This window comes from Artibeus jamaicensis, unplaced genomic scaffold (genome assembly GCF_021234435.1).
Source record: "Artibeus jamaicensis isolate MK-2021 breed Jamaican fruit bat unplaced genomic scaffold, CSHL_Jam_final contig_558, whole genome shotgun sequence".
In the NCBI taxonomy this organism is placed as follows: domain Eukaryota; kingdom Metazoa; phylum Chordata; class Mammalia; order Chiroptera; family Phyllostomidae; genus Artibeus; species Artibeus jamaicensis.
The window spans coordinates 1685901-1713604 of record NW_026521886.1 but is presented as its reverse complement, the minus strand read 5'-3'; the positions used below and the strand labels follow the sequence as shown (position 1 = coordinate 1713604).

The following is a 27704-nucleotide window of genomic DNA, read 5'->3' as shown; positions in this document are numbered from 1 at the left end:
TGTTAGTATGCTGGCAAGATTCATTTATAAAAACTCTTTTATTTCTTCAGTTCCTGTTACAGACCTTGAACCTATTACTTTTACAACTGAGACCTCTGGGACAACATTAGGTAATGACCCTCTGCCTTTCACCAAGGTTTTTGCTTCTCGTCATATAGTCCATTCAGTCTCCATTCCCATAACGTGGCTTTTTCTTCTTTATGTGACAGCCACCATCATCCTCCACTGCCATTCAATCACTTCCTTCATCTGAAGAGTATGGAAGCCTCTTAAAAACAAGTTTCCAATTGTTTTTATGAGAGCAGGCATGAGCTTAGTCAAAAACATTTACCTGTCTTGCATTTGAAATTGTCATGTCATCTTGTGCTTCCTTGAATAGTGTTCTGTGTTAAAGCTGAGTTTAAAACAAATTGGCATCTGTTTCTTTTCTAAGCTGATTTTCAATGACAGCCACTCTATGTTCCTTTGCATATCTAAGTTTCTAGAGTTTTTTTTTATAAAAAACTATTGAAATGTTATGTTGTTTCTGAGTGCTTTAAGTAATGTGTTTTATTATTAATTTGGCAAATAAGGAATTACCCAACTTTGAAAATTTAAATTACAGACCTCTTCCTTAGTATGATCATAACTTCCTCTTCCCTTGCACCAGAGTTGAGCTCTTTGATCATTCGGTTCCCACTGAGAAAATGCTCTGAGTATCCAATTATAAGTGCTAATCCTCATGATTTGAGTGATTTTCCTGTACTTATGAGTTTGCCCCAAAGTATCCTCAATGATAAAAGAAAACACATGGGCATGAAATGAGTAAACATTTTAAACTACAGACAATTTCCTGGAACTTTAGGAAATCTAACAGTTTTGGGAAAAAAACTCCCCTTAGTGTCAAGAGCCATGAGACCCAGGGTAACACAAGACTTTTCTTTCTTCAGCTACCAAAGCATCAAAAAGGCCCCATCGTCCACGTCCCAGACCTAAAACCACACCGAGCCCTCAAGTACCTCAGACCAAACCGGGTAACTGTGTGATTCTTTGGGTAAAGAATGAGCCCTAGCAGCCTAATGAGGACCCAAAGCAGTGCCAGGCTTTTATGTTCTCTAAGCATGAGGTCATGAGGCATAGTCAGTAAGGTCCTCTCTCTCCAGGTGTCAATGAGGTTATGATTTTGTGTGATACTGTGGGTGCCAGAATACCTTATTACTTCTATGTGAGCATCTTCGATATGCATACAACCTATTTCTTACTATCAAATTTCATTCAAATCTTAAAACTCTTTTAGCATAGCCAATATTCAGTTCAAGTACGTAAATATTCCTGGGTCAATACTGGCAACCTTGGGTAATATGTCAGCTGTAGGAAACCGATTTTATTTCAAAAACAGTAAAGTTGAGTACATGTTTGCATGATAATACAAATTTTAAATATCGGTCTTGCAAAGGAAAAGATCAGGGTAGATTGGACTTGGACCTTGAACCTGGACCCACTACAGGCTATGAAGGAATGGAGGGAAAAGTGAACCAACAGAAGGACTGGACATGCAGATGGGGTAGGGGCTGGGTGAAGGCGTTCTAGTCTGGAACAGACTGTCCTGCTTCTAGATGATCAAAACATGGCTGTGTTGCTGCTGCATTTGAAAGGGTCCATCTACAGAGTTGGAAGAGGATTTTGAGGACCTGACTCGAGCTTAGATTTGATTCAGAGACATCAACTCTCTCTCCACCTTTTCTGGGCTTAGACAAGATACATGCTCTACCGATAAAGTGGTTATCTTTATTCTGCTCTCTTATGTGCCATGGTTTATTCCTGGCAACATCAACATAGTCCACTTCAACGATTCCTTTTTGTATCCATTTCAAATTTATAAAGTCTATTTATCCATGTTGGCTTAAACATAGTAAGTATCCATGTTCAGCTGCCATAAAGCTACAAATTGATCAGATTTTTTAAATAGGCAGTTTCTTTTCTATGTGTAGATTAGAAAATAAACTTAGAGCTTTGCATACCAGTTAGAATCTATGAGTTAAAACCTAGGAGAATTTAATGCTGACTTCCTTAAGATACTAAAATAGTTTTAAAGCTAATCCTAAAACTGAATATAATTTGGCTAAATCTTCAAAGAACAAATACCTACTCTTTTTCTCAGTTATTTTTGTTTCTTTGTTTCTGTAGAAGGATTGTATACAAGTAAGATTGTTTGGATGTGAATGTCCTAATTCTTCATGTGTTTTAAAATCTCTTTGGGTTACTGTATTTTGTGGTCAGTTCCTGCTACCGCCCTTGAACCCGTCACTCTAAGACCACAGGCTCCAAGAACAACATTAGGTAATGATACCCCGTGTTTTCAACAAGTCTTATTCTGACTATTGTACAATCCAGAGTTTAATCTCATTTCACAACAGTGTCAATAGTGTCATGGCATTGTACCTGCTTGAAGTGTTAACATAGCATTCTGTGTTTTGTTTAAGCAGCATTTGTAACAAAACTGGTTTTCAAACACACCATGGCTCTCTACCTTTTACCTTGTAAAATAAAGCCATTAACAGCCATCATAGGGCCAAGAGGGTTCATTACTATGTATCTACATTTCTACTTTTTTTATATTTGCATACTATTTAGTGGTTCTTATTTTAATAGCCATGTAGAAAATACACCCCAAATCAAAATTAAGTAGTAAATCCCAGATTTAGTATAACCTTCATTATCCATTAGAATTTACCAACAGTTCTTAAGCTTTTTGTTGCCTAATCCAGCTGTCCTATGAGACTGATTATCATTATTAATTTTTATATATTTAATTAAAAAGTATTTTTGTTTTTAAAGAATCTTCTATGATAAAAGAAGATATACAAGGAGTATTTGTGAGGAAAACCTCAAATGAAAAAAGTGAATATTTAGAGTAGAAGATCTGTAGTCATGTTTTGGCCTCTAACAGCTGCCAGAAGCACAGATAATGTAATTATCTAGTAACCCAAGGTTTTCTTCCTCCAGCTTCCAAACCATCACAACGCACAGGTCGCCCATGTCCCAGACCAAAAACCACACCACCTCCTGAAACACCTGAGTCCCAACCAGGTAAACATATGTCCCTGGTTTCGAGTCCCAGCAGCTAACCCAGCAGGGTCTCGAGAGTAACGTTTGGAGCAGAGAAAGATAGATTAAGAAAGACTGGAGCCTTGAAATCACCGTTGTACATGGATAAATAGAAAGATGGTGAGGAATAAAAGCAGAAAAAGTAGGTAAAAGTGAAGACTAACCAGAAGAAAAAGCCTAACCACAATACTGGTATAGAGGATGCCTGACTTCAAGGTGAAAGTCAAAGCTTTTCTGGCTCTAGATGGGCCCATGGCCTTTCATCGTGGTGATCCTTAGGCAATTGATGGAGGAGTTGAGATTTGATCCAGTGGACAGCAGGCTGTTCTTTGCACATGAAGACATGGTCTTTCTTAGCTTAGAATAGATGAATACCCTATTCCGTTCAGCATGCTGAGGACTCAGAGTCTTTCCAAAGATAAGTTCTTAGCAAACCCACACATCCCACTTTAGAATTAGATCATTGAAGAAGAGAAATAAGGCAATAAGTCCCAGATTTAGGTATTGCTACATTTTAGAAAGTAAACTGTATTCTTGTCTAGTTTAATAGTTTTTAAAAGTTACTATATAGTTCTAGAAGCTATGTTATGCTACTAAGATTAATTTTGGGGTTAAATGTTTGCATGTCCTTTCATTTAAAGCACTTTTGTTCATTGTTAATACTTTTGGTCAGTTTCTACTGCAGCCTTTGAACCCATTCCATTCAGGACTGAGCCTTGGGTAACAACACAAGGTAATAACATGTCGTAACCCTTGGTGCTTCCTTTCTCATCATCAGACCCAATTCCATCAACGCTGTAGCTACAGGCTCTTCTGCTTCTTAAGGCTACATCATCATCCTTTGTTGCCACTCCATTATATTCTTCATCATTAAAGTACTGATGATCTAATTCTTAAAACAAGTTATCCTTTATCTTTATCTGTTATGCATTTAACCATCTGAACTCTCGTCATTTGTATGTGTTTTTTAACCAATGTTTTGTTAAAGCTGGGTTTAAAAAGTAATTCTCTTGATTCTGACAGTTATTATTGTGTTCGGGAGTTTGTGTTTCTAAAAGTCTGCTTTCTTTTAATTATGTAATAGTTGTTCTTCGATTGACATTGGAGTTAACCACGTGGTCTTATTTAGTTAACTCTCAAAGTCTGTGGGCACCACCACCACCCCCATATTTTACCAGTGATTCTTCCCCTTTTTATTCAGCAGAAGAGTCCTAGAAATGGTTTTTCACTTCTTGAATTAGCAACTTAGTTTTATATATGATTCATTTCTAATAAATTTTTTATTGTAAAAAAAGACATATATTAGGAGGTGAAAAGTTTCAGATTAAAAAGTTTAAAAGACATATTTTCTAAAATGTAAGGAAATCTAACAAGTTTTAGGAAATCTAGAGCCATGGATCGTGCTCTGCGTAGCTTCTGAACTGCAGACTCTGTAGTAACTCAAGGTTTTCTTTCTTCAGCTCCCAAACCACCAAAACGGACCCGTCGTCCACGTCTCAAACCCAAAACCATAACAACTACTGAGGCACCTCAAACCAAACTGGGTAAATGTGGGTTTCTGGTTAAGGGGCTGAGTCCTAGCACCTTTGGGGAGCCCCGGTTTAGAGTCCCTGGTGGGAACGAGAGCCCGTGTGAGCCCCTTGTGGGGCTCTGTGGGTAAAGGCACCGCTAACTGCTGTTGCTCCCATGGTTGATTAAGTAAAGGAATTGACCGTTGGGGCAAACCTGTGTGGCACCTGAAGATCTTCTCTTTTAATAGGCATTTTATTTACTTTTTCTTATTTCATTGTGTTCTTTTATTAAAGACAAGATATCTTACATAGAGCAAAGCATTTTTAATTCCAGAAAGAAACACTGAGTGCCTTCCATCCCCCCACAGCCACTGTGAAGGCATCACAGACGCAGGCAGCTTGTTTTCACTTCCCCGTCTCCAGTACAGTCAGAGTCAAAACCTGCCCCAGGATGAAACATTCAAAGATTGAACCATGGCAGCAGAAATCTGGCTCAATGTTTACAGGGGCCGTAAGCATCTATGAGCTTAGAGAGAGAGAGAAGTTTGTCAAGCGCAGGAATAAGGAGTTGGAAAGAAGTTGGGTCTTAAAATCTTGAAAATGAACAGAGTCAGAAAAAAGGGGCTATCAAGGCCAACCAGAGGGCTCAGACTTCTAGAAAAGGACGTCCTGCTTCTAAGCGGTTATAATAGTGCTATCTTTGGAAGAATCTCTGAGAGCAGTTAGAGAGAAATCCTTGGATGTGTGACTCGGATCTTTGAATCTGACCCTAGAAGCATCAGTGGTCTCTCCCACATTTATAGGGTACCACATTTTTGTGATCAGGGAGGTAATCTACCAGGCAACACACACTGAGTGAATGTTCCTTGTTCCGATTCGCTAAGTGCTTTGCCTTAACTGAGGTTTCAGCCTCCTTCCAAATAGGAGTTCTCAAGATGAACATGTTCACTTTGCTATGCCTTCTTTCACACATAAACATTATCTCTTATTTCTATAATTATTTAGATGTGCTATTTTCAACATTATCTATTATTTCTATAATTATTTAGATGTGCTATTTTCTAAAAGCTTCCCCAGATACACCAGCAATTGCCAGACCAGTTACCTAAGTACAAGTTTAGTAAAATATTTAAACAAGTTTCCAATGACCATCTTCTAACAATAGTTGTAATTAGGTACTTAGCAGTATCAAGTTGACTTTATCAAGATACTTATCAGACTTATCTATGCTATTACTGACTGTTTTATAAAAGAACATTTACCTGGCTTTTAAATAATCCTTAAAATAACAAGTGTTTAATTTCAAAAAAATTAGAAACTGCTGTACACCTAATGAGGCAATATTATACTTGCAAGGTTTAAATTGCTGACGTTCACAAGTGTTTATTTCATTGCTTTTCATTAGTTCCTATTACAGATCTTGAGCCTGGTACTCCTAGAACTGAAGTTCCAGAAATCGTAGGTAATGAGAATACGGTCCTTCCAATAGTGTGTTTCCTACTCATTGTCATACCATTGTAGCTACAGGTTCTCCTGCATCTTAAACCATCTCAGCATCCTCTGTTATTAATCCATTACAGTCTTTATCTTGAAATTATGCTAAGCTCTATGTCAAGTTATTTGTTGAATGTAAGAGATGTGCATAAACTACTTTCAGGATATCAAACTCTCATGTAACTTCTCATCATTGTGTCATATCATCCTACGCATTTGTTTGAACAGCACTGATTAAGCTTCATTTCAAGCATGAATTTCCATCCATTACTTACACTGCTTATGTCTCACCAGTTGTAGAAATACCATATTTTTTTGCTCATATTACTTTTTATTTTATTGTATGAGGATCTGTGTGGTTATATTGGTGGATGTACTGTTTCAATGAACAATGTTTTTAGTTAACTGTCAAAATTTTAAATGTGCTAAGACTTGAAAGTTTAAATGATAGGTATATATGCTAGAGTAGGCTGACTTTCCTTTTCTAACAGGGTTTTAAAATGTTTCTTAACTTTTATTGAATCAAGGACCACTTTGAAATTTTGATGAGCATTGATTCTTATATATTCAAATATATGAGTTCATCATTATACTGTGATTATTTAAAATCTAGGCAAAATAATAGATGTTTATTTCAACTTGAACACAAGGCAAAAAGACTGATGAATGCTTGATTTCAGTAGAGTTGGAAAAGTATAGATGACACAAATGTGTAAAAAACTTGTCCAGCAGTGTCTTCCATAATAACAGAGGCACATGGGAGAACTTCTTGTTAACCACAGTTTTTAGCTGAGTGCAATGCTATGTCCATCTTATGAGATTAATGAGTACTTGGCCATTTGGTCAATCTGCAAAGAACATGTTTCTTCTCTCTCAGTTCTGAAGCTTAAAAATTGACTTCTGAAATTAGTCATTGAGTGAATTTTTAAAATTTCTTTGGCTTATTTTATTCTTTTTGGCCAGTTCTACCTACAGTCCTTGAACCCGTCGCTCTTAGAACCAAGGCTCCAGAAACAACATTAGGTAACAATAATCTATGTTTCTCATCAATTTTTATGTTCATTGTCAACCCATTCCATCATCATAATCTCATTGCCATCAGCTTCAAAGGACTGTCTTGTCATTGTCTGCTGTCTTTCAACCTTATTTTTCTTCTTCTTAAGAGTATTTCTTCTTCCTCTTAAGTTACAGACTCTTAACAGAAGTTACCTATTTTTAAAAGCTATGCATGGGCCTAGATCAGAATGTCTGTGTTATTTGAATTTTTGTCATGTACTTTTGTCTAAACAGCGCTCACACTTAAAGCTGAGTTTCAGATTCAGTGGGCAATGTCTCTATCTTTTCTAGACCACCTAACCACAAATATAGCACTTGGTCTAGTGCCATGGATTCCTTGGCCTATTTAAATTTCTTGGTGTGAATCTAAGACCACACAACCTAGTTTGTCTACCATCCTTACCTTTCTTTGAAGTTAGGGATATATAAGGATCTTCACTCTTTGTCTTAACCTTATGTGTTTTATCTCTCAAGAGCCTTTAGTGATAAAAAATTAACAAAATAGGAGAATATATTGCAGTCTTAAAAATTATGTACCTAAAATGTCAAGAAAATGTAGCATGTTTTAGAAAATCAAGAGCTTATTTTTAAAACCATCTTCACTAGAGTAATTCAACATTTCTTCCTTCAGCTCCTAAAATGTCACCATGGTCCCATCGGCCCCATCCCAACAGATTTTCCAAAGCAAGCTTTCATATTACAGTCAGAAATTCAAACACCTCAGAAAATCTCATATTGACCATAATAAAATGTTTATCAGAGTTCAAAAGTTGTGACTACATTTTGCAATAAATTATTCCTAGCTACAGTTTACCAAATCTTCAAAAAGGAACTATTCACTTCCTGTCATTTCTAAAGTTTTTTAAATATTTTATTTATTTATCTTGAGAGAGAGAGAGGAAGGGAGGGAGAGAAACATTGGTCAGTTGCCCCACACATGCTCCCAACCAGGGACCTGGCCTGAAACTCAGGCAAGTGCCCTGACGGGGAATCGAACCAGAGACCTTTCTGTTTGCGGCACAACACCCAACTGACTGAGCCAAGCAGTCGGGACACAATTCAGAAGTTTAAAAATATTGTTTGTCATTTGAAGCTAATGTTTTGAAAGAAAAATTAAGACTCCGTGTATTTAAACTTTCTCACTTTCATGTTGTTGCTTTGGGTTAGTTCCTACTACAGGCTTTGAACTTGTTATCCACAGTTCTGAGGCCCCAGAAACATCAGGTAATCATTGTTACGACCTCATTAAGTACTTTCTTGCTCATTAAAATTCACTCCATCACTGCCATGGCCAGAGTTGCTCTTGCTTGCTTAGGCTGCTGTTGTCATTCCCTTTCCCACTTCAGCGTATAAGTAGTCAGGATTTTAATTCACGTGTTACTTACTGTTTGTAACAAATATCCTTGGGTCCAGTTGAGGAACTCTATCTGGCATGAAACCCCTTTAACATTTCATTATATGTTTCAGTGAAGAGTCTGAAGTTCAAATTGCTCTCCTGTTTGGTATTTAGATTTATAAGACAATGCCAATTAAGTATCATGAACTTTCTCTGCATAACTTTGCCTTCTATGAGATCTTGGTCATATTCTCATTATCTTTTCCTGTTTTAAGGAATAAGGGTTCCTCATTGTAATCAATTATCAAAAAAAGTTGCTTCCCAGAAGTGCCAGTCCTAACAAATATAAGTTACAGGCTCCACAACCATTGATGAATTTGGCTATTCCTTATTCTCCACCACAGTTTAGCAGTTGTTCTTAATCTTTGCTAAATAGAAATCTCTCTGAGTATCTAACTATGCATGTTAATATTTATTTCTTTAATAAATCAATAAATTTTATGTATTATTTTGGTCTCTAGAGGACCCTCAGTGAATATAAGGAACAAATTATATTAGTATAGTATACTTTTTCAAACTTAGGAAATAAATTCAAGAAAGTCTACTATGGTTTAGAAAACACAGGTCAATATACAGCACCGTTGGTGGTTTCTAGACCTACAAACACTGTAATAACGCAAGATTTTTTTTCTTTAATTTCAAAGCAGTGGGGAAGAAACCCCACCCTTCTCCCAAACTCGAATCATCCTGAGGATTCTTTGCTGAAACCAAGGAAATCTGTGGTTTCTGGTTTAAAGAGTCCTTCCAGCCCATTGCAGTTGGGCCACAGGAATGACAGTGATGTGGCTTGCTACTTGCACTTCTCACATCTGTGCCTTCTAAGAGAAGGGTAAAAATGGTGACTAGCATGTCTCCAGCTACAGAGCTGACCAGAAGGCTCATGGTTGGGCAGCGCTCTGTGTAGCTGAATTCATGATATGCCCTGCATAAGGGTTATCTCTGACAAAAGAGCATATCTTACTCAATTCTCCTGTTATCATATTTTATTCATTTTAAAAATGCTGCTTGTTTAGTTTATGCAAACAGACACTTCCCTGTGCTCTGGGTTCCCAGCACTATATTAGCCATTGCGTGGTTTGGGGCGGAGTGCTGAACAGAAATGGAGATCTAAAGTAAGGGTGCACTTTACCTTTTGAACAGATGCCAACATAGTCGTGGGAAAAAAACGGTAACTGAGTTTTTCTTACATATAAGGCAATTTGCTTATAAGAAGCAGCTTATTTATTTATTTTGTGATTTTTTATATTTAATTATTTTTCAAGTACAGTTTTCTATTTCTCCCATCCCAGCCCACCCCGCACTCCCCACCTCCCTCCCATTTCCACCCCCCTTAGTTATTGTCCCTGTGTCCTTCATATTTGTTCCTCTAAATTCCCTCCCCTTTCTCCCCCTAAATTCCCTCCCGTCTCCCCTCTGGTAGCTGTCCCCCTGTTCTCTATTTCAGTGTCTTTGTTTTTATTTTGCTTGCTTGTTTGTTTTGTTGTTTAGCTTCCTGTTAAAGGTGAGATCATATGGTATTTGTCTTTCAACACTTGGCTTATTTCACTCAGCATAATGCTTTCCAGTTCCATCCACGCTGTTGCAAAGGGTAGTAGCTCCTTCTTTCTCTCTGCTGCATAGAATTCCATTGTGTATATGTACCATAATTTAAAAAATTATGGTACATATACACAATGGAAGCAGCTTATTTAATCAGTAAAAATAGAACATATTTAAAGGAGTCAAGGATTTATGTGGGCTATCAGAAAACAGTTGGACTTTGAAATAACTTTAGGGTTTGAATTAATAGATAGAAGGGTAAAACCAGCAAAAATAAAACAAAATCTTGACTACTATTGAGGGTGTACAAGAGAGCAAACAGAAGTGTGGAGCAAAACACTCATAGATGATACTGAGCATTTTCATCTACGTCAGGAAATCAGCTGTAGGAAGCTCTTAAAAGCCTTTGTGAGAATTCAGATTCAGACGCAATAATCAATGAGAACCTAATTTTTTCAAATAGACTGTTGCTCTTTCTAGGAGGATGCTTAAGATCAGTGGCCAGCAAAAGTTTTTATGGGAAGAATTAGATAGTGATTGTTTTACACTTTGCAGGCCAGTCAGTTTCTGTTACAAGTCAGTTCTGCAATTGCACCCTGAAGTCAACCAAAGCCAATATGTAAATGATATGTAAATATGGCTTGAATTACCTTAGTTTGTAGATATATTCTTGTTCCAAAAACTTTTATTTCATACTATTTTTACACTATGAAATATTACTCTTCTTTTAAGTATTTCCCCATAGTTTAACAATGTAGGAAGAAGACATTCTTAGCTCACCAAATAAGCAGAGGGAGGGCCATAGTTCGCCAACTTCTGCTTTAAATAATGGTGCTCTGCATGGAGCGCTCCATTTTCCTGCTGTTTTGAGGGTCTGTGTATTTCAATTCATTGCTGCATTTGTCTAAATCGATAAAATAGATCATACAAAACTGACAACTTAGACCCTCTTCTTTCAGCTCCCACTGAACAGCAAACTTGTATTTTGAGACCAGTGTCACCACCAAGCCTAGAAATGACACAAAGTCAACCTGGCAAATAGATTGCTTAGTCTGTCGGGTACACCGTGAACTTCAGGGGACAGACTCCGGGTGTTGTATTTCCAAATATAAAAGCACAAAAGATTACACGTTTAACAACTCTGTTTACATATGGTACAATGCTCTTTTCATGATTGCATATTGGTGTTAAATTAATAATGTGTTCATATTAATTGTTACTCAACAGTGTAGAAAAACATCATTCTACTGTTTGCTGTTTCATTTTAGATAATAATTATGTATGTGCTTAAGTATTCAACAAAACCACCTAGAAGAATGATTTTATTCTTTATCCTTGCTTTTCACTAGCAATTATGAATTTGTGGCACTTTTCAGTAGTCAGCTCAGTGTGTGAAGAACACTAGTTCAATTGTGACCACCCAGGAAGAAGAAGGTTCTCCCTTTAGTAAAGATGAGAAAACTTTACCTTACACGGTATGAGCCTGAGCATGTTGGCCTTTCAAACTGAAAACAAAACTTTTTAATTATTCTTAGCCATGCCGTTGCTACACCCTAACATTTATTTTGAAACACTGCATCTTAATTCTTTGCAGCATAGGATTGTAATCTTTTTCATTTCCTTTGTGCGTCTTTTAATTAGCTAATGGCACTTGGAGCTCATGTTGACAGTACAAGGTATGGTTGGTACTGGCAACCTACAATACTTAGAAAATGGTGAGTCCATTTCAGTTATTAGAGCTTCTTTTAGTGTTAATAACATATTATCATATTGGCCAGCATAGAGCAGGTATATGTACAAACACTTAGTTTTTCTTCATTCATTCAATGCTCCCACAATAACTCATCCTTGATCAATTGTATCATCATGTGCTCAGGGTTTGTCTGTCTTTTTTTCTTACTAGTTTCTGAAGTCCAAGAATCTGTTACATTTAACACTGGGTCGTCAGAGGAAGCTATAGGTAAAAATGTTTCTTAAGGGGAAGTCAGTATACATGCTTTTTCCCATCTTATGGTGGAAGTCCTCCTTGAATGCCCTCATGCCGTGTGACATTTCATAGCTTCTCACACCTTGCCTGTGCTCATCCAGTGACTCTTGAGAGCCAAATATTATATTCAGCACATGTGCTAGTGTCTGCTGTATTGCCATGCAAGTTTCATACTTTCCTTATTCAGTGTCCTCTGGGCCTGAATGAAATTTTAGTATTTTTATGTTCTGATCACTCTTTCAATGTGAATACGTACATGTTATTCTTCATGTGAATATCATTTGTATACTCATCCCCATGTTCTCCAAAGACTCACACTATGTCTTTTTCTCACTAGAGTGGAAGGAAGTGAAAGATCTGCTTTGCTCCAGGCAGAAATTGCTTAGACCTGCAGTTCTCATGTGCGTGTGCATGTGTGTGTGCGAGTGTACATGTGTGTGTGTGATTCCACACAGCACATCGCCTTTATTTCCTGCTTTCACGTCTGCCATCTCAAATTGCAGTCATCTTCATTGGGTCACCTAAATGTTATTCTCATGAATGTATCTACTTAAGGTAACTGACCTTTGTTTTCAAAGTAAACAGTGTTCCATTACAGAGCGCTGTGGGCGGCCCACCACTAACCAGACGTCCCTGTTTCCTCCCTAGCATCCACGGAAACAGATTATGTATATCCCACTGCCAAAGCACCACTCAGGCCAGAGGAGCCAAACACCGAAGGTGGTAAAGGTTTTCATGCTTTGATTCATGTAATTCAACAACCTCTTAATTAGTTCATATTATGTCCATGGAACATGAACGTTCAAGCTTTGGTACTTGTTCTACAAGTGAATAGATTTGAAGAGCTGATAGCTTTCCAAATTCTTGGATTCTCAAAATGATCATTGACTCTCTGAATACAGAAATGTCAGTTTCTCTGTGATATCTAAATACTGAGTTGTAGTATTTGTGACAACCAGTTAATGAAAGTTAAAACATAAATATTACTTGGAGGGTTAGTTTTCTAGGGTAGAATGTCCACTCCTGGTTCTCTTTTCTTCTTCTCTAAATTCATTGTTCTGCAAAGTCTTAGAAGAATAAGGTGTACTGATATTAAAGAAAAGTACTTGACTGTAGCTTAACATCTTACAACGTGTTAAATTTTTCTCCTTTGTTTTGATACAGTTGTGGAATCTATTACAAATGTGTCTGAACCACCTGAGACCACATTAGGTAATGACACACCCCAGCAGCTTTCATACTCATTGCCACCATCATCTGAGAACCTCGGGTTCTCCCTCATTGTGAAGCCACGCTGCAACCTCATTCCTCGTCACAGCAGTTACTTTCCTTCCTAGGTTCTCCCATGCATAACCACCCCCAGTTAGTCTCTTCTTCCATTCAGTTTTGTATCTAGACCTGGACTCTTTCTCTGCTTAAGTTCGTGAAACTGTCCAATATAAAGCATCTTTTTTCCTAACACTTTGTACTCTGCCAGCTTGATGTTGTGTTGAATATTTCCAATAATATTTCTTATATAATGATCCACTTATACTTTCTACCCTGGCAACATACTTCCCACTGACACTCGTTTCCACATGCCATCACGTTCATGTACATGTTTGATGTTTTTTTCCATTATTTAAATGGAATGCATTGCTTCTTGAATCAGTTTATGCTTTACCACTTTTTATTACTTTGTTTTTTTCCTTTATGGTTACTACTGAATATATCTTTCTAGCATTGTTGAGGAGGTACTAGTGTGAGTGAAGATTTAAAAAAGTAAGGGCATTGCTTACTTGGAAAGTATTTTCATAACCTGGCATCTCTAAGCATTTTTTAAAATATATGTATTAGGAAGAAAGAGGAATGCTAGTTTGCTGCAGACTTGCAGTTTTCTTTCTTTTAAAAAATATACTTGTTACCATCATTTCTATTATCTGTACTCAAAGTGTGCGAAGCATCACGGTTTCCTTCGTTACTCTCCTTTGGTTACGATAGAAGCATCAATTCTACCTTCCCAAACTATAATCCTACCCAGCCCAAATGAGCCTCACACTGGACCGGGTGAATGCATTATTTTGTACTTCATATAGAAGGTGAGTGTTTGCAAAATATAAGAATGGACAGAGGTGGGTACTACATGACTTCGGAAGCCCCGCCTTAATCACTCAGCGCACAGTCCCTGCCGCTCCACTTCCTCCCTGCGCCAGTTGCAGGCCGCCAGGTGGCAGTGTCGTGAACGTTCTTCAGGGTATGACTGGAAAACACCCCTCAGCTGCAATGCAAGTGTTTTAACATAGTAAATGGTAATGTCTCTGGGGAAGAACATTTATATCCCATTGAAACGGAATTTTAAATATCTCAACTAATTTTACAAGTTCTATCTTCATGTAAAAAGTATTTTAAGATACCTAATTTGTGTTTGAGGTTAACAGAAACAGGTGTCACTTTGCAAGCCCTATAAAAAGGCATGACTGACCATAGTTACCTTGACATTATTCAGGTCCTTTACTTCTTTCCACTCCGTCCTGTGGTGGGTTGGCCATTTCACTGCATGCAAAATAAGAGAAACTGACATCAAACCAGTTACTTGCGCAAGTCATAAAAGGTTTACTTGATGGCGGAGTTAGAAATGAAGGAAAACATGCCATGAACATGGATAACTAGAGACATTTCTTCTTATGAGGAAAAATACTCTAGCTATCTCTAGGATTCTCTTGAAATAGGAGTTTACTATAAATAAGTCCAAACTTGTGTTTCGATTGCCATGGAATTTTTTATGTGACTATTTCCACACGGGGTAAAGATACTAATTTTACTCCTTGTCCTTGGAAATATCCTATTAAATACTGCCTATTAAACTCTACAGTTTAATTACTGCCAAAATTCTGCATTGACTGCATTAACTGAATCTGTGTCAGTTATCACTAACTCTTCAAAGTTCATTGTTTTTAATAGCTATAATACTCAATATTATCGAAATGTTTAATTGTGAATGCTATTAGCGATTCTTAACTCTTCCTGAATCATTTCTGTGGACTTGCCTTGTGATATGCTTTGGTCTGCAAACTGTCTCTCCCACACCCTGGGGGAAGCAACTAGCCTGTCAGTAGGAACCTCCTCAGCAAGTAGTAAGTTGGGAGTCAGGGAATCATGAGACTGAAAGAAACTCTGGGATCAGAGAACTTTAGAATTAGAAGGGCTCTTGGAAACTTCTGTAACTTTCAATGGAAACCCTGCAGCTGTCACTCAGTGACGAGCAAAGGGAGCTCTCAGTCTCCAGGTTCCAGGTTCCTAAACCAGTGTAACCTCCAAGATACCTTGGCGTTCATCTCTTTTACAGGCAAGAAGATCCCACTGAAGCCACTGCATGCCTTGGTATTTAGATTTAGCATCGAGAGGAAGTGTCTGCAGACTCTTCAGAAACAGCCTGTAGTACCTAATAGCACTTGTTTGCAGCAATCTTTTCTTAAGGTGCCTGAAACTCCATGACCTTGGAATACATTTTGTTTCTTCTTCCCTCTCTCATCCCAAATACACTTTAATCCAACCAAGTGAGGTGTTTCCACAAACTGCAACTTTGCATTTGGTAATTCCTTTTCTCCAGCAGGATATACTTTTAATTTTCTTGGTGAAGAACTAACTGGTTTTTATACTGAATGTCCTAGGACTTCTTTGGGAATTGCCTAGCAAAGGAATAACTTTCTTCAATAATACAACCTTTTAATGTTCAAGTTCTCTTCTTCAGCATGATCAATTTTGTTTAATAAGATTAATTTTCCATTAGCACTTGCTATTGAAATACATTCATTTTCTAGGTATGTTTGGAATATGACATGCTAACTTTTTTGGAAGCCATTGTATCTATTTGCAATCAAATTTTATACTGGAATAATCTGATAAAATGGTGTGAACTTGTACTAAGTACTAAGGATGAATACTTGTTACTAGAAAATTTATTTTAACCAGTTTAAAAGGTATATGAAGTAGATGTTTCTGGAATTTCAGCAGTTTCCTTTGTCAGCTGAATATCTTGGATATTGTTTAATGTGCCTTCTTGTTTGTTTTCTGGTATAATAAGAAACCGTTTTTCTATACTTTGTAGCTCTTTGGAAGCTTTAATTGCATTAATTGCTGTGTGTTTAAGTCATCAGTCACTGGACAAACATCTCTGAAAACCTAGAGGCTATTAAGCACTGTGACTCTGAAGAGCTCTAGAAATCCGAACCTCCTATCTTTTTTTTTTAGCTCCCAAGCAAATACCGCTCATTCCTCCCAAGCCAAAAACATCTCCACGTCCAAGAGTCCCACAAACACAGCAAGGTAAATACATGTTTTGTATTCTGGCCTGAAAAGTTTGATGTTATTGAAGTCATTCTGTTGAGTTATAGCAGTTGAGTTTTAACCCTCATGAAACAAGTCTTCTTTTGCAACCTAATAAATATTTACATTTACTTTTAAACTGAGAAGTATATTATTGGAATAGCTTATCCCAGAAAGCTTCCCTGTTGTAACATTATTTTGAACAAGAGGATGGAGAAGAATGGAATTTCTTTGCCTCTCCCAGAGTGAGAATCCCTCCATGGTCCAATCACCTAATTTTGTTATACCCTTCAGTAGATTTTATTTAACACAAATGCCACAAAGATTTTATATGTATATCTTATGTACAAAAGATACATATATACATAAGATATGTATATCTTATAGATACAAAAGATATATCTTGCATATACACACACATATATATATCCTCTCCTATATATATATATTGCATACATATATACTCTCCTATATATAATATATATGTATGTATATACCCTCTCTAACAATTACATATTGTTTTGCTATAAAGGACCCAAATAAGATTCATTATAAACTTATTTGTATTCTGTTGAAGGAGCTCTGATTTGAATGATTAACTCCAATCCTAACTTCTTAATCAAGCTCTTGTCTAATTTCTCCAGCTGCCTTAGCCAATCTCTATTCTGGAATATTATAAACTTGACATGCCTCAAAGAAAGCCCATTGTGTTTTTCCCCTTTCAATTTACATCTGTGGCAGGTTCTCAGCATTTTACATCTGATTTTTACCTCTATTCCTCATCCAGCCTTGGCAGTTCATTTGTTACTAAGTATGGGACATCCCAGTGCTGGTGGTTACTCCAAATGTCTACCCAGTCACACTTAGTCTATTGTCATCAATCAGCTGATGTCCTCTCTTCTCTCCCAGTTTCAAGTTGCATCACCCTTGATGCTTAAGTGTTTAACTAATTCATTTAATTAGTCATTCAACAAATATTAATTGCATTCTGACTAGGTGCCAGGCAATGCTTTGGACTCTAGGAATGTGAAACAAAACTGAATCGCTTGTGGTCAAGGCAGTTACAGTCTAGACCAATCACCTAAATTTAAATTTATCGTTTATATACATGGTCTATTTCCAAAAAGTGTATGAGGCGCACCTACCAATTTATTAGGAAAGGAACCTTCACTGTCACTAATGGTCTGGGGAAAGAAAAACGTTAGCAGGTAGTGGTTCTGGATTCCCACTACAAATTGTAGAATCATATGTCAGTATCCCTTTTGAAAGAAAAAAACTATATATTTAGGCATGATCTTTAATTTCTGATTCTGAGAGAAATTTTGCCTGTTGTTTTTTGTTTACTTAAAGGGAAATTCATTAAAAGATAGCTGTATGTTCCACATCCAGCTAATAATTTTAAATGTGTTTTAATGCACTTTAAAATGTGCATTATTTAATTATTAAAACTTTGTTATGAAAATAATATGTATGATATGTAAGTATATAGGGTACTCCCCTGATAGAGGCATTTAAAGAATAACAATAAATACATGTGAAACAATATATAAGAAATATTGGGGAAAATAATATAATGAATAATGAATAGAATAGGAATAATAAAACCAAAGCAAGTATATTAAATTTGTGGATAGGAAACTAAACTCTAACTTTAAAAACTAAATCAACAGATAAAATCACATGAAGGTGTTCTTAACTTTTTATTTGGACATAAAACATAGGACAAAAGTAGCAGAAAAAGACATGGAAATAAATAAGAAAGCTTAAAGCTTAGTGAATGTTGGAAAAATAACAGTAGAGATGAAAAATAAGTGCTGGGAGTTAAGACATTGGAAATATAAATTCCTGGTTAGTAATATTTTTAAAAGTAAAGGAGATATAAAATAACAAGAAAGACATTCATAATTTTCTTTTTTGAATTTTACTCTCTCCATATAAAAATACAGAATAAATCAGCAGCTTACTCTAAATTTCCATTATTATGCTATATTTAAAGTTTCAAATTTGTTTGATTTAGACCTTTAGCCAACCCTTTTCCACAAGATACGCCGCTTCAGAATGGATAGATTAGTACGCTCAGTGCATTCCACTCTAAATCTGAAACCCTTGACTGGCTGCCAAATGAGCAAGAGAGCCTCCTGGTTCTGCTCAACTCAGGCAACTAACTCCCGGCCCATCGGCATCTCCTGTGGAAAATAGCTGCAACCCAAATACATCTGGCTTTGTCAGTGCTACTCAATGCAAGGCAACAATTTGGAAAATTGATCATGAAGAACAAAATACACTCTAATTATTCCTCTTAGAAGTGAATGGCCTTAGAATCTCTCTTACCCAAGAGAGTACAATCTTACCTAATAGATCCCACTAATATCTTGGGTTTTTATAGTCTTTCAAGAATGCTTGTGAATGTAGAGATATGTATTACTGAGTATTTCAAAGGCAGATATTCAAATCCTAGTACTTCCCCTCTAAGCCTTGGCTAGCTCTTTATGGACTTGAAAAAGCTTTTGGCATGGGAGGATGTTCTGTTCACATGAGCAATACCCAATGCAAATCTTTACTATTGGGCTAGATGGCTCTCACCTGCAAACAGCGTCTGCACCTCAAAGTGCAGCACAGGGTATTCACCTGTCACTTTTTCCAGGGTGAGATTCTATTACCGAGCATGTCACCTTTCATCTTATTTATGCTTAAACTATGTGTATGTATTAGATGGCAAAATTTAAATCTAGATTTGCCACAGAAGGCAATGTGGGGTAAAAAATGTGGAACAAGAATCATCAAGAATACTTTGTCATTAAATAAACTTGTGATTTTTAGATTTCTGTGGTCATAGGTAATACTCAACAATCCCAGTATTAATTTTATACTTAGAAATCTTATAATCATCCATCTATAGGTTCTCCTAGTTTTTGTAGGAGCAAAGCGAAAATTACAATATTCTCAGATTCTTCAATGTCAACTTCGTCACGATTTTTTAGAAGTGAGAAAAAATTTACAAATAGTTTTCATGCCATTTTGACATTTCACATTTAATTGTCACAACCATCCTTTGAGATAACACAGGTTTAATTATTTCCTCCTAAAACATGAGAAACAAGTTAAAAGGTGACATGCTTGGAGACAGGGTACCCACATGTTTAGACCTAGTGATCACATCAGGACCTTAGCTTCAGCTCAAGTCCTGTCTCTTGTTCTTAGTAACTGTGTAACCTCAGGCAAATAGTCACCAACCCAGACCTTTAAAGTGAAGCTGATGATTCCTTCCTCTCAGCATTTTGATGAGATGAAAGCATTTTTGAAATTGTTCAATGAGATCTAAGTAAATTAGGTCTTTTTTTTCCTGGTATGTATTCCATTAGCACCTGTTACTCTATTTTTTTTATTATTATTTTTTTAGCACCTGTTACTTTAGAGGAAACACAATTGCAGACACACTATTTTAGTTTGCAGACATGATCATTTAAAGGCTTATCTGGAGCCTAAGAATTGCAGGGAGAGTAGAACGCCAGCCCACCCCTGCATTCCATTCCACACTCACCTCCCTTCCTTCTGCCACCTGATAGCCATGCTTCATGGGCTTCTACTCTGACTCACTGAACTCGTCTTCAAAGAAAGACTGGAGGGTGTGGGGAGTGATTTAAGGAGAAGTAAACGTCCAGGCAAGAAAAGCATTCTTGAATCAATTTAATTGGTAATCTCTTCTGAAATGATTCTCTATTCTACCCTTATGCTTAGTCAACTATTGTATTTCTCATATTTTACTTTTCTAAAAGTATCTGGAAATCTAACTGATTTATTTTTAGAGCGTAAAGTTTATTTTTCCATGTACCTTCCAGTGTACACCTTTTATATTATGAGTCATTAAGCTTACACTTTGTCACATCTTTTGCCTGTGTACAGACACCAAGCGACTCATGACCTGAGTTCTCTCTTTCAGTGGCTAAGGTGCTCCAGCGTGTTACTTCAAAGCCAAAAATGTCACCAAAGCCGGAAGTGTCATATACTCCACCTGGTAAATGTTTTGTTTCATTTCTGAGTCAAATGCTTTCTACTGTCACCCTCTGCTGCAATGAAACAAGAGCGGGTTGATGTGAGGTTGATGTTTCACTGACGTTCAGATACCCTGTCGTATTGTACAGGGCGTGATCATCTCAGAGATGCTATAGAGCTCAGTGCTTGCAGGGTGAGCTACTGATACAATGGAAAGGCAGAGACATATGCTAAGAATAGAGTGTTTCTTTTAGAACTAAAATTCCCCTATCTTCTGACTTGTAAAACATGACCTACTTGTGCTAACTCTGCTGTGCTCCAATGTTTCATCAAAATAAGATAAAGAATTCAGGACTTTTCCACAAAAATTATAAAATGGTGTTTTTACAAACAGAGGAAATGATGTTTAACTATTTTCTTAGGCTTAGAAATTTTACATTATCCAACATTAAGGGTTTGTTTGCTTTTTCCTGTCAAACTCTATTTTACCAGTTCATGGAACAACAGCTTGGGTTAAGAAATAAGAAGTTTGCTTCACAAAAAAATGATTTCTTTAGCTATAAATTGATAGATGATAGATAATAGATAGATGATAGATAGATAGATAGATAGATAGATAGATAGATAGATAGATAGATAGATAGATACCTTGTTTATCATCTGAGAAGGCCGTTTGTCCACTTACGGGCCAGAATAATCCCATGTATGGGGAGTGGCGGTGGGGGATGCAAGGACCAGACCTTTTCTGCGTCTTGCCGCCAGTGCTGTAAGTCTTCAAATGACCTTAAGACACCGTTAGCTAAACAGTTCTATGATAAGCAAAACCAAGCACGTTTTTAACTAGAGTTCCTGAAAAATACTATCAGGTTTTTTTCCTCCTTCTTTTTAAAGGTCTGATTATTATAAATTCCTAGTACTCCTAGAACCATATAAAGCATTCCCAGAACCAAAAGTATTTCTAGCCTGTAGCTTAAAATGACATTTTTAAAAATCCTCACCCAAGGATAAGTTTTTATAGATTTTAGAGAGAGAGGAAAAGAAAAAGAGAAATATCCACCCGAGAGAGAAACATTGATCAGTTGCCTCCTCTGTGCGCCCCAACCAGGGACCAACCTGCAACATACTGTATCTTTCTGTGTATAATGTGTACTTTTTTACCCAAATTTTTGAGGAAAAAATAAGGTTGCGTATTATATTTAGGCAGTACTAAGTCCATGTCTATATAGATGTTTTTAATTCTTTTATTTATGCTAATGTGTTAAAAGTGTAACTCTAGAAAGCAGCAACAATACCCATATGCAAAGTAATACTCTGGAATATAGTAATTGGCTTTATTTCTAAATATAAGTAAAAATTGAATTAAAAAATTAAAATGAAAGAATTTTTTCCTAAAAGTTTAGGCCAAAATTATGGGTGTGCATTGTACATGGTGTGTGTGGGCCCCAACTGGGGATTGAACCCACAACCTTTTTGGGGTACAGAACAGTGCTCCCACCAGCCGAGCCACCTGGCCAGGGTGAAACGATGGCACTTTGGAAGCAAGTCTGATCTCACTTGCTGTGGTGTTTTCCAGACTGGAGGGAGGGGGAGGAGGTATTGTACTGCCGTGGAATGGTCGGGTTGTCGCAGGCGGTGGTAGGCTAGGGACAGGCACCTTTGCCCTGAAGCCTAGAATTTAAATTTGTATCACTAAACCAACAGCCAATATTATATAAATGCCAATAAGAAAAATGCTAATCTTTCCACTTACTAAAGATCAACTTCTTATTTTCAATTGCGAAAAATTGTAACAGAAATTGAATTACAGATAACAGCAGTAGATTTGAGTGATTTTATTTGCCTTTTCTTTTCATCAGAGAAAGAATACCGTAAGTCTTGATGTTACTTAATCTCATTAAACCACTATATCTAATAGTGAAACATTTTTGTTCTTTTTAAATGTCTCATATTTGCCATAATGCCATCAACACCTTAGTTTTTACAGAAATTCTAACCTGTAGTCCTGGCTGGTGTGGCTCAGTGGACTGAGCACAGGCCTGCAAATCAAAGAGTCACCAGTTCAATTCCCAGTCAGGGCGCGTGCCGGGTTGCCTGCCAGATCTCCAGTAGGGGGCATGCAAGAGGCAACCACACATTGATGTTTCTCTCCTCCTCTTTCTTAAAAAAAAAATTCTAACCTGCAGGCTTGAGCAGTGGAACAACAGCACAAACCCTTCCCCTGGAGTGTCCATTGAGCTTATTCTATTGACTCCCCAGTTCCAAATGTTCAGTGGAATGTCTCTAAATCTGGGACTAGTTCTGCTATGATCTGTATTCATCAGGGGTTCCTGCTGCTTTAGGGGTGTGATGCCTATAAGAATAATCATAAGGCAAGTGTCCCTGTGTTTCAGACAAGTGTTTACGCAACCTGTTGTGTTCAAACAGTGGTTTGTGTCTAAGCTCGGGTTTGCTTCCTAATGAATCCAAGACCTTGTTTACCGGCTTCTGTAGGTTATTCCCCCCAAAGCACAGGTAAATTACATATATGTAAATAGGCCAGTTCTAGTCAGATTTTGCTGCCAAATGAGTTTTTGTTTTTTAAACTTTCCATTTCAGAAGGTTGTGGACTTTAGAGCTATGGATAAGGAATCATGGATGCATAGTTGTAGAAGGTCAGTGAGGTGGGAGCCCAACCACAGTGGATAAAGAAGATGTAATTGAGAGACAGACAGAGATTTTTGAGTAAAAGAACCAGGGCAAGAGTGGGATGGTGTGAAAAAAAGCCACGTAAAGGGAATGATATTTTTTTAAAAAGATATCAGGGCATTTGAGCTGTTTTGTAGGTGGAGGGGAAGAAACTTGTGGGTAAATGGGAATATGGACCAATGGAGAAAATGATAAGATAATAGAAATAATGGAAAGTGCAAGGTCCCAGAAGAGAGGAGAGGGAGGGAGGTCCAAGAGCCCAGGTTAAGCTTGGAAAGTGGCGTCCCAAAAGGGCAGAAGACCAGCTTCCTCTCTGACAGGACCTAAGGGTACAAGGTTAGAATCAAGGAACAGGGTACTGGGGGGTGAAAAGTGCGTGTAGTCTACATGTATTACTTTGCCAAAGAATCTCTTTGTAGACTTTTGCAGGGGTAAACCTTATTGCAGACTTCATATTTTATCATCTTTGTCAGGGGATAACACATTGATTCTCTCATCAAACAAAATATCCATTCATTTTCAGTTGTCCACATTAGACATTTTTACTCATAATTGTCTTGTGTTGAAATTTCTCCAGAGTAGCGCCCTTTATTCAAAAAAGATAGTTAATTTCATTGATTGGCTTGTTAATATACGTGGTAAGCTGGTTAATACAATTGAGTCTAAACTATAATAATGGTAAATACTTATAAGGAAATCATAAGTGCCTTCTCACAAAAATTGTCATATTTATATTGTTTCCCCCAGCATGGAAGATACAGGTTTTAGGAGTCCTGCTCTCGTTTAATACACAGAGGCATGCCACGTACAGAGGAAAAGAAAAAAACTTGCATTTCTTGGAGCCACAATTGACCAAGCGAGAGAATGATTCATTCCCCTTTCCTGTGAATATGTCCTTTTTTTTCTTTCCACTGATTTTAGCTGCTTTAGAAAGCCCGCTATTGCAATTTATTAAATCATCACTGCATGGATAAAAAGCGCCGATCGCAGCAGCAGGAATCCACATTACCCCAGCCTGAATTCCTCAGGCAGCCAATACAGGCGGCGAGTAATGTATTTACAGGATGGTGGGTGTATCAGCTGCACAGTTCTTCTTTCGTTCCTCCTAGCTCCTCTGTGTATGGTCTAGCACTGTAACCAGTTAGGTTACTTATGAACTACTGGTGCTTTGTATGGCCATGACCTCCACCGAGCCAAATCAGAGTGTGCTGTCCAACCTCCTGATAAAAGATTGGTTTGATTAAAACTGGAAATTCCTCATATTTTACTATTTGAATGCCCCAAAATATGACATAGCGAAGGTGAAATATTCACTGTCGTGATGGGTTTTTTCTAACTTTGTTGACCACTGATCTTTTTGAAGTTGCCTTTTTCCTTTAAGAGAAAAATCCAGGTTTTTAAGTTCCCCTGGAACCTTTTACCTGAAAGAAGTTCTAATTGAGTCACATTTCTTTTCCGTGTATACCACATTCCACAACTGCAATTTCACTGGTACTTAGTGGCCCACACTAAGAACAGATGTGATAGGTACCTTAAATATGATCCCCAAAAGCAATAAAATGAGAATGTCTGTTTTATATAACCTATTTTTATACTAATGGTAAAGTGGTGGTTGGCCACCTGATGCAAAAGTTGTTTTTTTTATCTTTCTCTGAAGCATAGTTCTATCCTGAATTCGAATTCTAATTAAGAATAGAATTCTATCCTTAGAATTCTATCCTGAATTCTAAGAAGCTTGGCTTTTTCCCAAGCTTCATGTAAAATGTTAGAAAGTTACACTGCCTACCGAGGGGATTCATGAAATGTTCAGAGTGGCAGAAACACCTTTCTGTGAGAAAGTAGGGCTGAGAAGGACCTCCTTGTGGGGAAACTGAGTCAAAGAAGCACATTGTCTGGTACTAACCATAGGCAAGTCACCCTGATATTTGCCCCAAGGTATCAAATTCTCAGCCTACTGTTTCATGTTGCCAAAATGGAACTGGGCACAGGCATTAAAAATATACTGGACATCAGGGACTGAAAATGAATAGGCTTATTGTTCAGCTGATATTTTGTTCTTTGTTTTCATATTCTCATGTGTCAGGGGCCCTGACACCTAAATACTGGAAGCTACATCACTAAGAATGACAAAAATGGCAACATTTGTCAGGATTTACTCTGTGACAAACACTCCACCAACTTTTCACGTGGTATCTTCTACTGAGCAGCTGATTTCTTTTCCTCTGTTTTCTCCCCATATTAATTGTTAGCGTCTTTTGGAATAAAACTCTGTTCTTCTCTTAGATATTTGAGAATCTTGCCTTTCTTGGTGGTTCCATGAATTTGTAGGCCCATTGGCACGCTTTATCTAAGAAGTGGGATTTTAGCACGAGTGTCAAATAGCCACTTCACACAAAATCTGACTTTCTATTTGGAAGTCAACTTGAGGGAGACCAACCTTCTGTTCACTTACATTAATTATTTCCTCCTCCCTGCCCTGCTCCCCTCCCCCGCAAAGAGGGAGCCTTCAAAATGAACTGTGACCAATGCTGTTTTACTTCCACTAGAATCTTCCCTAGACAGAAACATTTTTCCATTTTGAAAAGAACAGTGTCTTGTCGGCTCTGCTCATTAGCCGCTGTGGAAGTACCTGTGCTTCATTCTCGCTTTCCAGGATTGCGTGTCTGTGGATTGCTTCACTTAGGCATGACTTCGAGAGTACATGCATAATGTTTCCTCACCTTTTCTTTCAGTTCCAGAGGTGCCCCTTCCCCGTAAACCAGACCACCAAGTCTCTCAGAGCGAACCTGGTAAGTGAACTACTTTATTTTCCCAATTAGGAAGTATATTTTTCAAAAAATATTCTCGAGGTGAATAATTTTTTTAATGGTTGTGATGCAGAAGTTGGAAGAAAATTATGGGTGTAAAGTGTACATTTCTTTTTTTGGAAGTTTTAATCATATATTCTGTTTGAAGTTTTCCCCTGGTTAACACGAGGGAATAATGCATGATTAGTTTACTGTTTTCATGGAATAGGAGATTGTGCTAAAATTACAACAGATAGTCATCTTGTTAACGAAGCCAACCATTTTTACCTTCTTTCAAAATGTAAATATTGCCGTGTTCCAACTGTGTGTATAATTTTAAGTAAAACATGGAGGAGGCTACTCAAAAATTTTGTTAATGTGACAGTGAATGCAAACTTTAATATTTTAACTAAACTAAGTTTCCTGAGTGGCATGTAATATACAGTATTTTCTCATATTTATCACAATTCTTAGAAAATGCTTAAAGGTTCGAATGAATGCATGTAGGAACCCAAACTGTTTTTACTTCTCTGGGTCGTAATTCTCACGAATATGTCTCTTTGGTTTGCTTTTGGCCTAGTTCTGCAGCCCGTCACCTTTAGAATCGATCTCCCAGCGGCAACAATAGGTAATGGTTTTCCCATGTTGAGCAGCTCTCCTTGTGTTCTTTGCCACCATCAGGATTCCAGGTCTTCCTCAAACAGTCGTACTGAACGTCATCTCTTCTAAAACCATTCCATCACTTCATTCTCACTGTCACTCTTTCCAAGTGGGAGGAAGGGTGATGGTGTCATGTTGTAAAAGCTTTTCTCTGAAGACCAGCTTAAGACAGCTCATCACCAAGTCCATCCTCACCTACCTCATTGGTCTGTGTGTTCAAAATGATTCCACCTTCCTCATGTCCCTCCAGTCAACATTTTCTGCTGGTCTAATTGTTCTCAGCTGTACTGTTATGATATACGAGCAAGTTGTAAGAGGTACAGTCAAGTAATTACCATTCATATTGGTCAAAATACTGAAATTTGCCAATGGTTTATTTTAAAAAATAAACTCGAGTCTACAGCCGTACTGCCCTGAATACACTTGATCTCATCTAAAAAATAAACTTGAGTAGACTTCAGATGATCATAGCAAACACAGTGAGGATATTCTCATTCATTTGGTAATCCTGTGTGCTGTCTTGGCTGGGAGAGCTACAGCTGACAGACTCAGGACCGCGTCTGGCCCACACACCGTCTTGCCAGGTGTGGCCATGAAGTGTGGCAAGCATTGAATGCCATTTATCATTTATCCTAGTGGAAAAACAGTTGAGAACTATTATTCCAATATTGCAGTCATTTTCCTGAAGGTTCTGTGCACACTTCTTGTTCTTCTCCATGACTCAATGTTTTCTATTTTCTCTTTCCAATGAAAGAATCCCATATAATATTCTGGTGTGGTGCTTGGCTTTTGAATCTAAAGATTGAAAACTTTGGTGCTTATCTTTGCAGCTCCTCTAGAGACTCGAGGCAGCCCTTTCATTCCTATGATTTCACCAAGTCCTAGTCAAGAGGAGCTACAAAGCACTCTGGGTAAATTTTGTTTTGATATTTCAGTCCAATGAAGATCTATCTTTTACGGATTGCCCTTAAAGGAGCCATGTGTACATTGTGTTCATGGGTTTTTTCCAAGCAATAGAGGCCCTCTTTTTGCCATTACACAAAATTTGCATTTCACTCGATTCTTTTACAGTAATTGTATATTTGTCCTGATATTTATGGTGATTTTGAAGGTAAAATGAGAATATTACAAAGCATCCTGACAAAATTTTAAGTATCCCAGAAAGCAGAATATTCCCAAAATGTATTAATGCTCTATTTTTATTG

General features: G+C 37.4%; 1 protein-coding gene across 19 annotated transcripts in view; it reads left to right on the top strand.

Annotated features, from left to right (window-relative positions):
* Window positions 1-27704, top strand: part of ABI3BP (ABI family member 3 binding protein) — a 243178-nt gene that overhangs the window by 154494 nt on the left and 60980 nt on the right. For 5 of the 19 annotated variants that reach the window (XM_053670249.1, XM_053670247.1, XM_053670245.1 and 2 more), the window contains 17 exons: window positions 51-110; window positions 930-1013; window positions 2260-2319; window positions 2986-3069; window positions 3761-3820; window positions 4548-4631; window positions 6004-6060; window positions 7056-7115; window positions 8316-8372; window positions 11987-12043; window positions 12719-12790; window positions 13235-13282; window positions 16301-16375; window positions 20316-20390; window positions 25786-25842; window positions 26420-26467; window positions 27330-27410. In XM_053670249.1, coding sequence (XP_053526224.1) covers window positions 51-110; window positions 930-1013; window positions 2260-2319; window positions 2986-3069; window positions 3761-3820; window positions 4548-4631; window positions 6004-6060; window positions 7056-7115; window positions 8316-8372; window positions 11987-12043; window positions 12719-12790; window positions 13235-13282; window positions 16301-16375; window positions 20316-20390; window positions 25786-25842; window positions 26420-26467; window positions 27330-27410 — 1119 coding nt within the window. The remainder of the gene's footprint in view (window positions 1-50; window positions 111-929; window positions 1014-2259; window positions 2320-2985; window positions 3070-3760; window positions 3821-4547; window positions 4632-6003; window positions 6061-7055; window positions 7116-8315; window positions 8373-11986; window positions 12044-12718; window positions 12791-13234; window positions 13283-16300; window positions 16376-20315; window positions 20391-25785; window positions 25843-26419; window positions 26468-27329; window positions 27411-27704) is intronic. The other 14 variants (XM_053670259.1, XM_053670260.1, XM_053670258.1 and 11 more) reach the window with 10 other exon arrangements.